The sequence below is a fragment of the Carassius carassius genome, chromosome 41 (assembly GCF_963082965.1).
Source record: "Carassius carassius chromosome 41, fCarCar2.1, whole genome shotgun sequence".
In the NCBI taxonomy this organism is placed as follows: Eukaryota; Metazoa; Chordata; class Actinopteri; order Cypriniformes; family Cyprinidae; genus Carassius; species Carassius carassius.
The window spans coordinates 5,052,992-5,068,372 of NC_081795.1; the positions used below are offsets into that span (position 1 = coordinate 5,052,992).

A 15,381-nucleotide genomic window follows, 5' to 3' on the forward strand; every position below is an offset into this window, starting at 1 on the left:
ATCAATGAATGCCAGAAGCTGCTCAGTTTTAAGTCAAGAAAGAATGTCAACTGTGAAAAATATACAAGGCAACCGATTGCATTCAACAAAACATTTAATTAAACATTACATCCTGTGAGAGGGTAAGTAAACCAGCTTCATCATCACTCCATTGCTTACAGGAACCATAAGCTCCCCAGCCTGGCCACTGCTACACCCCCCACCGATAATCCATCCTGCTGAAAACAAACAGGACAACACACACACACACACACACACACACACACACACACACACACACACACACACACACACACACACACATACACGGCTTACAGTGTATGGCTTTGCAAATTAAATCCCACCTGTTCGACAGCTGGAATTTAAATTACTGAGTCACTTTATCTAGGTATAAGTCTTGGTTTAGACTTCTTTTTCACCTCCTAAAAGAGAGAAAAAAAGTGAAATATTGTAAAATTAAAATGTCATCCAAAAATACTTCATATTTACAAAGATGTATTCTGGTTTCATGTTTATTCATTCCATTACACACACGGGACTGTTAGATTAAAGAGCCATGAACATGAGTTATGCAGCTGAAATACTTCACTGTATTCTAAATAACTATTAAAATCATGACCTCAGTTTTTTGGTCAAAAGTCAGTCTCAAATGGTTTCACATTGTCAGCCTCTTCAATTTAAAAATAGATTAATAATCTTTCTTTTTGCAGTTACACTTTTTATTTGCTGGGATAATCCACATTTATGCTACTTATTTTATAATCACAATGCAATGTCTAACAAACGGTCTGTGTAACTTCAATGACTAAATTAACCAAGGAACAACCTTGCAAGATACAAGCTACCCATGTTATCTAGTTGAGCTAGCAAAAAAATTAATACTAATAATTCTAGCTAAACTGGCTAAAGTTAATTGTAATCAGGTGTACTAATACGGTTGCATACAAGTGTAAATCACTTTAACAACAAATCTAATAACCGACGATAAACGTTGTATGCCAACGAACTTGAAGAAAATTTGAGGGAAGTTAAATGTAGCCCAACATCAGATTTTGGTAGCTAATATTAGTTAAGTGTTTGTTACTTAAGATAGCAGCGATTAAGATAAAGCTGGCTACATAAAATACAACTATTATATAGATTCATGAGAGATAACGACACGCGCTACTTCCGCATTCCAAAGTTCCTATGGCAGTCTATGGGAGTGTCGCAACTCTGTTTTTTTAACGGCTCTGGTCTTACCTTATCATGCCCACTGAAACTACAGCGTCATTCAGAGCACTCAGGTGAGAGATGACAGAACGCCACGGGATTTAAACCCTGAACAGCCCGTCGAGAACTTTTCCAGCTGGAATATTTCATCCAAACTGCATTAGAAAATCAGCGTCCTGGTTGACTGATCGGATCCTCAGGCGTGCGATCTTCTATTTCATAGCGAAACGAGTTTCCTGAAATAACATGACTTCTGCCGTATATGAACATGTAAGTGTAAAAATATGTTTAATTGAAACGGTGTATTTCCCCAGCTATGTTGTCAACTTTAATGTTCCTAATATTAAGGTATAGTAAGATATACCTAAAATGCCATTTTCAAAATTGACAACACAACTTGAAAATGTGAATTTAAACCCCTATCAAAGAGATGATTTGTGATGTTGCATCCTAGTAGGCCAGTTTTACTTTATTTTTTATTCACGTATTATTATTATTATGATTTTTTTAGCTAGTGGTGGAGCTTTTGATTCATTCCAGTGACTCGTTGATGAAATTCACTAAAAAAAGATTCGTCAGGTCGTTAAGCCTCAAACGTAGAGAAACTTGAATCATGAACTAGTTCAGTTCAAGAGGTGAACGAGAATGATTTGTTCTTTGAAAACATTCACGTAAGAAGATTTTCTAACTTGCGACGACCTTGTCAGTCTAAGGACTAAAAAAAAAAAAACTATTAATCAGACGACAGAAGGCTGTAGTAGACAAATATAACAGTTATTTATTTATTTATTCATTTTGTAATAGCAAAGTTATGATCATTTAGAAGACTGTATCAAATATGATACTGTAGGCTTCATTGGGTGAATCCCTGACACTGAGCATTTAACATTCATAGTATTTAGTGTGACCTGAAATTCAATCCCTTGACTGTGGTGTTGCTTGCATTTTACTCTTGTGGTTGATCAGCAGTAGTGTAAGACAGTCCAGATACATCCCCAGAAGGGAAATTAAGTATTTGAGATCCATTTAGTGTAACCGCGTTAGTGTAATGCTGTCTCTCTCTGCGTGTGGTTGTGGTAAAGTGTAAATTCTTGTCATAAAGTTGGAAATGAAGACACATTGGCTTTGGGCTTGGTTTTTTTTATGGCCTCTGTCCTTAGTTAAGGTGCAATGTTGAGTCACATCCACAGCTTAGTTGTTATTTGTCTGTGATGACAAAATACAGCAACACAATGCTTGTGGGAGCAAAAACTGACAGATACACCCAGTTTTGAAATATTATATTATATAATCCACATTATTCGTGTCTTGTTCTGGATAACTTTGTGTGCCAAGAGGTTGAGAAATCTAGATTACTGGTGTGAGATGTCATTTGTCACCTGTTTTCAAATCCCAAATAACGCTAGTTTCTTAAAGCCAGTCATTTCCCTTGAGGATATTGCCTTCCAAGTAAAGACATAATGGATGTGTGTGTCCTATAAATAGGTTGGTAAGTAATCATTTCTTTGGCTATTCTCTCACTTGATGCATTGGATTTTTGTATAGATTAACCAAAATATGTTGACAATATATACTTTAGACAGATTTGGCCATATGTGATCAGGCATGAGTAAGACTTTTACTGCAGTAAGGAGAGGTAATGTGTACAGATACAGTATATAGGCTCTGTTTCCTTCTAAACACACCTAGATTTCCAGGTATTTTGCAGTCTGTTCTGTTCCTTGGGCCTGTTTCAACTTGATAGCAAGAATCCTCACATATTCACGGAGGACAACAAATGCATTAATAAATGCATTTTTCAGGCTCCTTCAGATAGCTTGTTTCAGTATCGGTGGGTTTCATGGAGAAAAAAAAAATAAAAAAAAAATCAATAATTGCATGCCTTCTTTATAAAAAGTTTTCAAAAATAACTAAGAATAAAACACCATGTCATACTCCCGTAATTTATAGGCAAGAGCAAAATTCTTTCTTTGAAAATGCTTTTTAAAATAAACTGTGGCATTTTACCATTATCATTGGATTTTGGTGTATTTTGCAAGTGCATGAGCCCGTTTATGAACCATACGTTAAAGATCGGTATGTAATGTTTTGAAATGCTGTTTATTTACGATTCAGCTATTGGACAAACTTTGAGTCTTGTCTGCTTTCTGTTCAGCATCTTTGATTAATACAGCAGATTTTTTTCTTCTGAAAGATTTTTCTTTCTTTTGTGACCAATCATCAATGCCATTCATTTAGGTTGAATGTAATATGTTTTTTTGCTCTGATGTGGACTGATGATACTGAGGCAGACTGCATTGTTTGGTACGTGCTCAGCTATTCACAGCTGCTGTCTTTACCTGATCCTTTCTGAGAAAAACAGATAAAAAGGGATATAGGCCTTCCTCTATTTTCGATTCACACTTGTACTAGACATCAGCATGGTATAGATGCATAACCAGCTTTAAGTTAAAATGTGGTTCACTAGTTTATTGAAAAGTTTCAAGCATTGCAATGTAGGGCTGGGCGATAAGGACAAAAAGTCATATCCCGATATATTTAGGCTGAATATCGATATACGATATATATCCCGATATTTTTTCCGCAAAGTGTGAGCAAATGTTCAGTCAAAGTCAAAGCCAAATATGACGTCACAAGTAGTTTTATTGAAACCGGCCATTTCAGTGAACAGTTGCAAAATCGAATGAATAAATAGTAAACAGGTTTCTTCACCTGGTTCATAATTAAATGCTCAGCTGTTAAAATAACAATAAAATGTAAAAAAAAAATACTGTATATACTGTAATAGGACAGGAGTACCTTTTTTAAAATCAAAGCTCCATGAGGTGCACATTTAAATAAAAAAAATATATCTTAAAAATAGCCTATAAAATAAAATAGGCCAATCTTTTCCCCGAAATAAATATATTTATATGAGAAAAGTACAATATCAAAAATGTTTAGTTTTACAACTATAAAAGGCTTACTAAAATCCAACAACAGATTTTATTCTCCTTTCTAACAAATCCACAGATGCAAATAATGAACATTACAAAAGAATATGACAAACCCTAGTAACCTAAGGGCAGCATTTATATAAAGAAAGAACAAAATAAAGTGTTCAGTTTAAGAACTTTTTTTTTAAACATCAGCTTGAGATTACCTTTTCCTTTTTGTTAACTCAATTTCTTATCTGAACAGTCTCAACCAGTTGCACAAGAAACAGATTATCAACTCAATAAACATTGAACAGTAATGCTGTCTTGAGGTAGACATTAGAAGACAGACAAGCGTATCCTCCTTCGTTTAAAGATTTTGTGCGAGAAACACCAGCCTGTCAACAGCATCTGGCTTCAGAGATGCTCTGTGGCAGGTCACGATATTGCCACTACAGCTGAAAACCCTTTCGGAGGGTGAACTGGTAGCTGGTACCAAGAGATACTTTTTTGCCAGGTGGCTCAGAGATGGAAAGAAAACTTCATGATCCTTCCACCACTTGAGAGGATAAGTGTCACTCTCCACACTTGCGGACTGCTAGTAACTTGACAGTTCATTTTCAATAGCCCCCCTCTTGGTTTGTGCAGTGGTGGTGGCTGTGTGCTTCTTGAAGAAGCTTGTCAGTCTCTTAGCTTTTGGTGCTACTGCTGCTTCTCCATCTGCAGGCTCAGGCACAGTGGGCACACATAGGCAAGGCGGTTGACAGCTGCTCTGATCAGCCAGTAGCGTCTCCACCTCCTAGACAGCTCTGTGCTTTAATGCATCGACTTTTTCACTTGGGATGTAGGTGGCCCTGAACCGAGGATCCACAAATTAAGCCGTCTCCAAAAGTTCAGTAGTGGCTGGGTCAGAATATTTGCTGTTGAGGTAATCAACAATGCTGGTCTTGATCGATTTACAAAGCTCGCTATCGCCCTCTTCACATGCCAGGAGACTTTCATTAAAAAGGTGCAGCACAGGTTTCACATATCATAGAGTAACGTACTCCTCACCTGATAAAGCATCAGTAAAGTCCTGGAGAGGTTTCAGGACCTTTTGGACTGCTTCTAGGACCTCTAAGTCCTGCCAGGTAGGGACAAGGTGCCTGGTCTTTTTGTCATTAGACAGGACTTTGGCCAGTGCTTCTTCCTGCTCCAGGACTCTCTCTATCATCTGCTGCCTGGATCCCCAGCGTGTGGCAGACTCGGTTATGAGTTGGTGACTTGGCAGACCCAGCTGAATCTGGACTTCAGCAAGATTTCTCCTTTTCTTCCAGCTGTACGAAAAACAGCTTACAATTCTTTTGCACAAAGAAATGGCCCGGGTGACACGCTTGTCATTCATGCCATGTCCTGTCAGAATCATAAAAAACTATTAAACAAATGTGCTTATGCGAGAAATTTGACTCTGGTTTCACTTTAACACATTCATACAACTAATCCAAAATCAAGCTTTAGAAATATTCTACATTAATATTATTTTCTCGTTTCATAGTTTATTTTTTTAATCAACACCAGTACTAATCATAAATATCAAATATTATATATTTTTTTTCTGAATTTTAATCATGTAAGTGATTTTTATGTATTATTATTTTTGTATAATTTATAAATGATGACTATACTGTATGTACATTTACTCGTGTTCCGTTCTTGTTGTTGTTCTTAGTATTTAATATTTATGCTATTTATTAATGCTACTTCATATTTCTACTCCACTAAAAACTCCACAATGTTTAGGCATATGTGTCAACATTAGTTTCTAGTTACTTTGCAGTTTGCTATTTTTAATCCAGAGAAAAAAACTATAGTCTATCATAATAGCTAAATATATGTTACCTTGATGATAACAACAGGCTAACCAGCATTTTAAAGTCATAATTACCTCACCTTTACCAGCTGTAACATTAAAGTGGTAAATACATCAATGCATCACTAAATATGGTTCTGAAATCTACCATTCTGTATTGTAAATTATTTTACATTTAGCACTTTAGGTTTTGTGTTTTATTAATCTATTTAACCTATATTTAACAATACATACTGCATTTCAACGGACACCTGGCCAAGACAGCAGCATAAAACACAAAGTTGCAGACAGACACACAAAGGAAAATAAGGAAAAACTAACATTTTAATATGTTTTTGATTAAAGTAAAATATCTGAATACTCCTTACATCACTGCACTCACCTATGGGCTAGTTACACAAGATGGCGCCGGTGAGCTTCAGCGACGCGAGTGTGTGCATACTTATTTCCGGTCTTGCGATGCTCGCATTGACTGTAAGGGAAACTTACATACGAAACTTGGCTAGATGTATATAATTAATGATATTCAAATTTAACAGCCGATAGTGGTATATCAAAAACATGGGGAAACATCCTCCCCACATTTTGCGTACCTCTGTGTGGAAATTCATCAAGATACAACGCGGAGATTGCGTTATTCTTCTGTTGATTATGCGATCAGCGTCAGGTCAGATCCACGGGGATTTCTTCTTTCAAACACAAACCACTCAAATATGCAATACTTTTCATTTTCGAAGAGCTGGTTTTGTTCTGACTGTTATGTAAGATCAATGTTTCTGACTGTCAAACAAAACGCACAGAGATTTCTGATAAAGCATGTTTTATTAACTTTATTTGATAACATAATTTATAACTAACAGTACAATTAAACGTAATATAATTATGGTAGGTTTGCCTTAAATAAAAGATCGCTGTTTGCATTCATGTGTGTTTTTATCTACGTTTATTTGTTTTGTGAAAGATCTGCAGCATAAATCATTATCTGTCTATGAGCAGCCATGTATATTGTTATTCTTTTGCATTAATTATCAGATTAAACAGATATTAAAATTAGTCACATATTTTTTTACTATTTCAAATAATAAAATATGTTGTGAAAATAACGATGAAACAGACTGATGTATGTGTACAATTGAGAAATGTATACTTCTGAAGATAAATCGCAGCCCACGTCTCACAAGGTAAATATTTCATTAAAAAAAAAAATATAATGCAAACATTTTCGAGAAATAAGTAATTTGTACATTCACATATTTGGTAAGATACAAATACATTATGTAGCTGTGTATACAAACCACGAGTTCAACTTTCATCTCGTGAACAGTAGGGAACATAGTGTAATTCATTCACCAGACCCAAACATACACAAGTTTCAAATCCACTGGCTAGTTAACATTTATAGTATAGTAATAATAGCAGTGTATATCTTATTTGCATTTGAAGTGATATTATAAATCCTGTAAACATATAGAAGGTAATATTTTGACTTCTCCGGTTCTCTGCACTGACGTTTAGCACAACTGGAAATATCTACGCACACACTCGCAAGACCGGAAATCCAAGATGGCGGAGATATGCAACTAGCCCATAGCCAAGTGCAGTCAGTGACCGAAGCACTGCATCCTCATCCACTCATTCAGCTCAACCGCTTTGACGATGTTGCTCCCGTTGTCGGTTGTTATAGCAACCAGATACTTTTCTTGGAGTTTCCAGCTTGCAATTGCGTCCTGCAGGGCCTCAGCTATGTGCTCACCGGTGTGATCCTGGGGGAAATAACTTGTTTGTAGACACGCTGTTTTCATCTCCCAGTCTTGAATGAAGTGAACTGTCACACTCATGTAAGGCTCACACGTCCTGCTCGACCACATATCGCTGGTCAACGCAAAATGGGTCACGTTAGCGAGCCGGTCAGCAAGGCTCTGTCAGATTTCAGTGTACATTTGTGGCAGTGCTTCTCGTGCAAAGTAGTTGCGACTGGGAAGCTCATATCTCGGGTCCATAGTTTTCAGTAGCTTTTGGAATCCACTTGACACTTTTCTTTTCATAAGGCACACTGCGGGAAAATGACGAATCCGAACCATCTCCAAATTACTGAGCCACTGCTTTTTCTTTTACTAACCAATTCATCCGCGCGCTCCGCAGACGTAGCTGCTTCCTCCATGTTTGTTGAAGAGTGGTGTGCCTGCCCCCCCCACTCCCCGGAAGAGGAGGGGCGGTGGCGCGGGGAGCAGCGCAAATTTGAACTATATCGATATATGCGATATGGTCTAATTCCATATCGCGTCTAAAAATATATCGATATATTTTTTATATCGATATATCGCCCAGCCCTATTGCAATGTAAGAGGATTGTTCTATTGTGTGGCAAATTTTGGATACTTACTAACCCTGTGAAATCTAAGTTGAAGTTTGCAGCTTATTTCATGTATTAGCTTTAAGATTATCTATATGCTATTGCATTCCTGAAAGTTCACAAAATTCCATGCTATATACAGTGGGTAGTATTCAAATATATCAACTACTGTATATAAAAAAAACTACAGTCTTTAGATTTAATTACAGTACCCACAAATGAAAAAGGATGTTGTTATTCAATGGAAATCTTCCCTCCTCCATAATGTTCAAAATGCATTCATTTTCTTCTACGTTAAGGCATAATTTTTTCATTTTATGGAAACATGGCCTACAAAAAAAGAGGAGAAATAGCAGTGAATTAAATTTTTCCATTGCTTCTTACACAGAACTATTGCTTGTCTTCAGAGGATATGGAATAAATCACAATTCAGTGTCATATGGACATTTATGGTGCGTTTATGGAGATTCTTTTGTGTCATTGTTGGCTCAGTTTAACATATACAATTAAACAAACAATAAATCATTTTGTTATTAAAACAACAACAACAACCTCTGTTAGGCCTGTTATTGAGAGACTTATATTATAAAGATGTTTTGGGACCCAAATAACCTCTGGTTCGTGTTGCCAGTATAAGACCAATTCTTATATTCTGTATCATCTCAGTCGATCCAGTGTGACAGTTTCATAGTAGCCTCTTCTCGTTCAGCACTGATTCATCTTCTCTCTGCTTGCAGTTTCAGGTTTGTTAACTTGGGGTTATAGGTGTGTTTGTAACCTAGTTGGAACGACATGTGATTTTACAACTTCTTAATAAGAAATGTCTGAACATGACAATAGGCACACCTTTTTTATACTTGGTCTTATGCAATACTATTTTATACAATCCCTAAAGTTATTTTGGTGTTCCTAAAGGTGTTTAATCATTTATGTGATGTTACAAGTCTTGGAGAAAGAGTTGTTGTTTTTGATTAGTTTAGTTGACTGACAAGTATTTCACGAGTTCACGCTTACATATAATTAGCTGAGGTATGGTATGCGTATTTTGCGTGCTGTCCGGGGAAGGGCTCCGAGCTCGGGAATGGCCCGAACCTAGAGTACCCCCCCTTCTCCGTCTATTTATAAAGTGAACTCGAAGTGAGGAGATGGGGTGGAGGAGGGATGCTGATAAACCGTCAATGGATAGAGGGAAGTCAGCGATATTTATACTATGGGATTGATTACTTGATTATGGTCCACCTGTGTTGATTAGGCTAAGTATCTGACGCGCTCCTCCCGAATCTTATTAATAAAATTTTATTTAAAACTATTTTAAATAAAATATTTATAATTACTATAAATGCTGTTTTTATGGCTTCATATTAATTGAAAGACTTTCTGGAATATTTGTAATATTTCTCATTTGTTTTCGGTGACGTAAAAAATAATTTACAGATTCAAGTATTTATCAAATATTTATTGTTTGCAGGCCTAAAAACATCTTATCTGGAAAGCCATATTTAGGGTATGATGATGATTTCTGGTGTAATTGGAATTTGGAAAAACATTTATTCTGTTAAAATCTGAATGGTTCATGTTCTGTTCAGGATACAAATACTTACATTACTGTTAAGATGAAACATTTATAGATGTGGGTGATTGGGGACTTCATTAACAGCATTGAATGACGTTCTGTTCATTTGAAATTTATTTTGTTATAAAATTATTGCTATTCGCATGGACAAATATTACTAACTAAAAAATCTTGATACATCATGTTGCTGTTTTTCCAACACTTCCAGTCTAGTTTTAGTCAGTTTTAGTTTATTTTCAACAGTTTCATAAATGATTATCATTTCCTTTTAGCTTGCTTTATTAATTAACAATCAATACAACTACAAACTGAATCATTTACACTGAGATTGTTGGATGTTTTTCATTACATGGCCTGAGTTATCATTTTCTCAAAGTAGTGGAATAGTAATTTAATTCCAACAGTTTTACAAAAACCAGGCTGAGTTTCCTTTTGAAACGCTTCAAAGACGTTGTCAAAAACTTGACATTTACTAGTAGTTTTCTGCTTTTGTTTCATAATATGTTTCAAAAAAGCCCCTAATATAGTACAATTATCTGCTGCATGGAGTACAAACATATCAACTGAATAAATAACTCAACCGTCATTTCTCTTTTAATTGCCTGTACATATATTTAAACATTCTGTTTTGCCTTAGGGGGATTCATTCTTCAATATTTAATTGCTCCTGTGTTGTTTGGAGGCTCTTCTGTGTCCTGAACTGTCTTTTCCAGCTGACTGACCAGTCAGTGATTACTGGCCTCTAGTCCAGCTCCTTGTCAGAAGTACTAGACAGCTGGACTCTCTCAGAAATGTGGTCTGCTTGGCGTTGGAGACTGCAAACTGGCATCAGAAGAATCCTTGAAATTAGTAAAATTGCTCTTTTGCATTCTCTTGAGTTATTGTCTGCATTCATGATGTTACAGCTTTTTGTCAAGTCATGTGACTGTCATACTATGTTGATATATATTTTTTGATATATTTCTTTTGCAACAAGCCATGTATTGACACGCATAAATTTATTTATTATTATTTAAATTATTTATTCAGATTAATTATTTACCATTATATTTTCTGGCATTTATTAGTTATCATCCATAACATAAAAAACAACAACAACAACCAAAAAAAAAGCCTCCAGCATGAATTTGTTGGGTTCACATGTGTAAATGTCAAATCTTGCTTATGATTAACAGGTTCTGATCCCTGTTTCAGCTGACAGTTTGGCTGCACAATAGTGATTCATTAACATTTTATGTTCTTGGCAGGTAGCTAAGGCTAGAAGTACAAAGACTAAACTTTTAGTTCCTGGAGAAACAGAGGAACAGAAATAAAACCGAACAAATGCAAACAGTGCGATATGTTGCAGTACAAGATTAAAGTCAAATAAAAAGATGAGTTAAGTCAACAGCCTGTGATGTGTCTGCCATGAGAGAGATAACATGAGTGTAACGTGAAGAATTTTAAATCTTATCCATGATCAGGTCTTATCTGCAGAAGGCCATAATGAATTTTTTTTTAGAAAAAGTATATCAGTTTCTTCTGTTTTGGTCCTTCCTTCCTTTTATTTATTTATTAGTTTTTTTTTCAAAAGCTTGAGGAACAGGTTTGGTTAAGCATGCCATCAATCTTTTTTCATATGGTATGCCGAAATACTTTTAACGCATGGGTCAAATGTCTCCATTCAAAAACACTACTCTTTGAAAAGTGGAAACAGGTTAACAAATCTATCCGTAGGACTCTGTGAACACCTTCTGTTGTGGGAAATCCACACTGCAGGATACTGCTGACTCTTGTTTGATTAAATTCTATAATTTGGTCACATTTTTTCCTTTTTTTTTATAAGGTAAATATAGTAAAACTGTTTGCGCTACACAAACCAGTGCGTTTATGATTGTAATACTCATAAAATAACATGACAACAAATAGAGCATAATGGACCAATGGTTTTTGTACAGGTAAAATAATTGGAAGCAATGGGAAGTCTTGGACATTCAAGCTTTATTTTGCTTTCACGAAAAGTAATTTTCTTTTGTCTGTTCCATTGAAAAGCTTGATCAATACCTAATCTTTAATTTCAGTGATATCGCTCCATTTTCTGAGCACTCCTCAGTTCGGAGAAAGAACACGACTGGCTTTATGCACATTACACCTGTGGATGGGGCATCTAATTAGATTTGTCTCCCCTGGCTGATAAAAGTGTGAAAGAGACGCTACTGATTTGCTGGTGGCCCTTACTGAGAGTGATATGTCTTCAGTATAGCATTTTCCAGAGGGTAATGGGTAGAATCACGGCGTGTAATGCTGTTATTAGGCTGTGATCAGGATGACTGATAACAGAAGCCCACAGGAGCAAGTGACTCGCGTTCCCCGATGATTCTCTTAATCTTATGCCATGATGGCTATTAAAAAATTTAGGCAGCATGTGTGCCAGGCGGGCTACAGTAAGAATGGCTTTAATTGCGATGAGTTATCGCACTTGCTGTTGTAAACGGGAGCGAATCCTAAAAAGGGGCTTGCAAATCTGACAAATTGATTTAATACCAAGTGATTCTGTCTCTCTAATGATCTTCTGATGTCTATTCTAACCACTTTTTAATTGCAAACTCTTTCCTTATTGTGCGAGCATGCACTTTTAGTTCAAAACATGCACTGAGGCTCTGGCTAATTCCGCAGTCCCAGTTTTGCTTCAGTATGATACCGCTGCGGTGGGCAATGGCTGATTTATGGACAATTAGATCCATTTTTTTTTTTTTGTGGAGTCAACAGTGTGTGGAGAAGAAAGGAGGAAATGAGGGAAGAGGCATATTGGTTCCTTAAATGCCTGACTGTGGATGTCTGTCAGTGCGGTTATTTAGTACCTTTGCATCCTTTGGGGATTCTGCATAGAGAATGCAAACCATCCAGATATCTCACAGCAGTTCCCTAACTGCATCTTGCAAAATCAAGTCATAAGTTGAACCTTTCTCAAACATAGGATTCTGAAATAAAATTACTTTGTATGTTATTTTGCACACATATTCAAGCAATTGCTGCAGTGTAGCTCCTATCTTCAATAAATAAATAAATAGTAAATGTCAAGTGTATTTAGGCATCACAAGATTTACCTTTTATGTTTGCATTAACAAAATTATTAAATGTTCATAATGTTAATAATTGTTCAAATTTTAAAAATAAGGAAAATGGGTATGCACAATTAAATATTGGCCAGTATTTATCCAGTATCCAATATATTGTTGGATATATTGTGTCAGGTAGTTGATATTGTTGCAATTTTAGAAGAACTCTTTTTGGTTCGCCAGAGAACCTTTTTTCTTTTTTGAATAATATAAAAAAAATGAAAGATGCATAAAAACCTTTTGTGGAATGGAGATTTATAAAAACCTTTTGTGAAATTTATAAAACTTTTTACGATTTCATGGATGTTAAGGCCGTTCACACCAAGCACAATAACTATAAGTCATAGAGAATCATAGAGAAACAATATTGTTGGAATCACTTTCAGAACGATTTTTTCCAGCTGATGAACAATAAAAATATTGACAGCCAATCAGAATCCATCGTGCTATAACGAGCTCGAGAATTTAAAGTGGCAGACAAGTGTGCACCTAAATAAACAGACATTAAATAAACAGATATTGTTTGCTGTTGTGAATGCTAAAATTGTTATCGGTTTAGTTATCTTTATAGTTATATTGGTGCTTGGTGTGAATGGGCCTTTACACAAAAGGAGGATTTTTGTCGCAATGCCATCGAAGAACCATTTTGGGTTCCTCAAAGAACCTTTTAGCAACCAGTTCTTAAATAGTTGTTGTTTTTCTTAGCATAATGAATATTATTTAAAAAAAAAAAATTCCACTCTAAGGAAACTTTTTTTTTCTAATGAAAAGGTTCAATGAATGTTAAAGGTTTTCATGGAACCATATAGATTCCAAAGAAAGAAACTATTATTCTTAAGTGTGTACTAGGGCTGAAACGATTCCTTGAGTAACTCGATTACATTCTTTTAATTTATTTTAAATCTCACGTCAGCTTCTTTCGCAATGATTCTTTTAATGTGACACAACGCGTTTACGTCACCCACAAAGCAGAAGGAGACACAAGCGCTGTGTCCGAAACAGGCGGGAAGGAAGTCGACCGGATGTTGAAGTCGGCCGGGTGCTGCCATCTTGAAGCAGAACTTCACTTGCGTTAGCATCCCATTGACTCCCATTCATTTTGGCGTCACTTTGACAGCGAATAACTTTACATCTGAGGCGTTTAAAGACTCCATTTGTCCATTATTTATTTCTAAAGATACACGACAATGTATAAAGGGCTCCATTACCTTCTATGTTACATTATGGCCCCGTAGAAACAGTTTTTGTAAAAATAGGCTAACGATTGCGTCATAACCACTCTACTCTCTGTCGCACAGTAGAGAAATTACCGTACAGGCAGGAGGAGAAGCTCGCAGGCAATCGGGGTGACGTCAAGAGAGAAGCCCATAGATACAAGCCCTGGCGTTACATTTTAAAATACTATACAAAATAATTAATCAGAATACTTACTCCTGCTCACTCACGCCAAAGAACTCCCCGCTCAAGCTCGCCGTCTCTGCAAGATTAACGATGGCAGTTTGCACGCACAGCTACTAGAAGATTTACATCTGTCAGACAGGTTGCTGACGTCATCAAGCTTAGTTTAAGTCTGCGCGTCAGAAACGGTAGTGCTCAAAATCTCTAAAAATGGGCTTCACTTGTCTCAATTGAGTTCCAATGGTGCTGTGTCCATTTCTTTTACTGTCTATGGTCCGAAATCACATACTGCAAGGAGTCAGCAGTGTTTTGATTTGAGGGCGCGGGCAAACGTGAAGAGAACGACGTGGCGTGTCTCATGCAAGATAGAGCTAAAATACCACAACTAGGGCCCTATGATTTCAGCGATGCAGAAAATGTGACCAAAAAGTCCAAAACTCTTGACCAAAATGACCAAAAAGTCATAAAAACAGAATTTACAGTTAAATGCGGAATGGCACGGAATTTGCCAAATTTTGAATGAATTAATCAAAAATAGGTCATTGCACTTACATCAAATCACAATATGGACTAATATCTGTAAATATTAAGCCGGAACAGTCTATTTAAATATGAATCCTGCATGTTCTGCGTGTATGTGTTAATGAATGGAGCAGAAGCGCGCCTTCATTTTTTAAACACGGAAGCATGCGTGATGCTCCGGTGATTTCAGCATCTGCTGTCTCACTAAATAAGAACGTGAACACATGAACAACATCTCCAGAATTGCTCTGACAGTCACTTTATGAGCATTTGACCGATTGATTTGAGTAAAACTAGCGTCACATCACATACACAGAACTGTAAAGGTTTGTCAACCCGTCAAAATAAAAGTCCGGTTAAAGACTATTGTTCAGCAGAATGTACATAGCCTACTAAAAAAAAAAAAAAAATCAAACATTATTTATTTTTTAAATGTTTAATCACACAACATTTCTTCCATG

At 36.2% G+C, this 15,381-nt stretch overlaps 1 protein-coding gene across 1 annotated transcript in view; it reads left to right on the forward strand.

Annotated features, from left to right (window-relative positions):
* Nucleotides 1–1,287: 1,287 nt before the first annotated feature.
* The window catches only part of st14 (ST14 transmembrane serine protease matriptase), a 32,928-nt gene continuing 18,834 nt past the window's right edge, over nt 1,288–15,381 (forward strand). Inside the window, exon 1 of the mRNA XM_059534110.1 lies at nt 1,288–1,482. Coding sequence (XP_059390093.1) covers nt 1,459–1,482 — 24 coding nt within the window. The 5' untranslated portion in view covers nt 1,288–1,458. The remainder of the gene's footprint in view (nt 1,483–15,381) is intronic.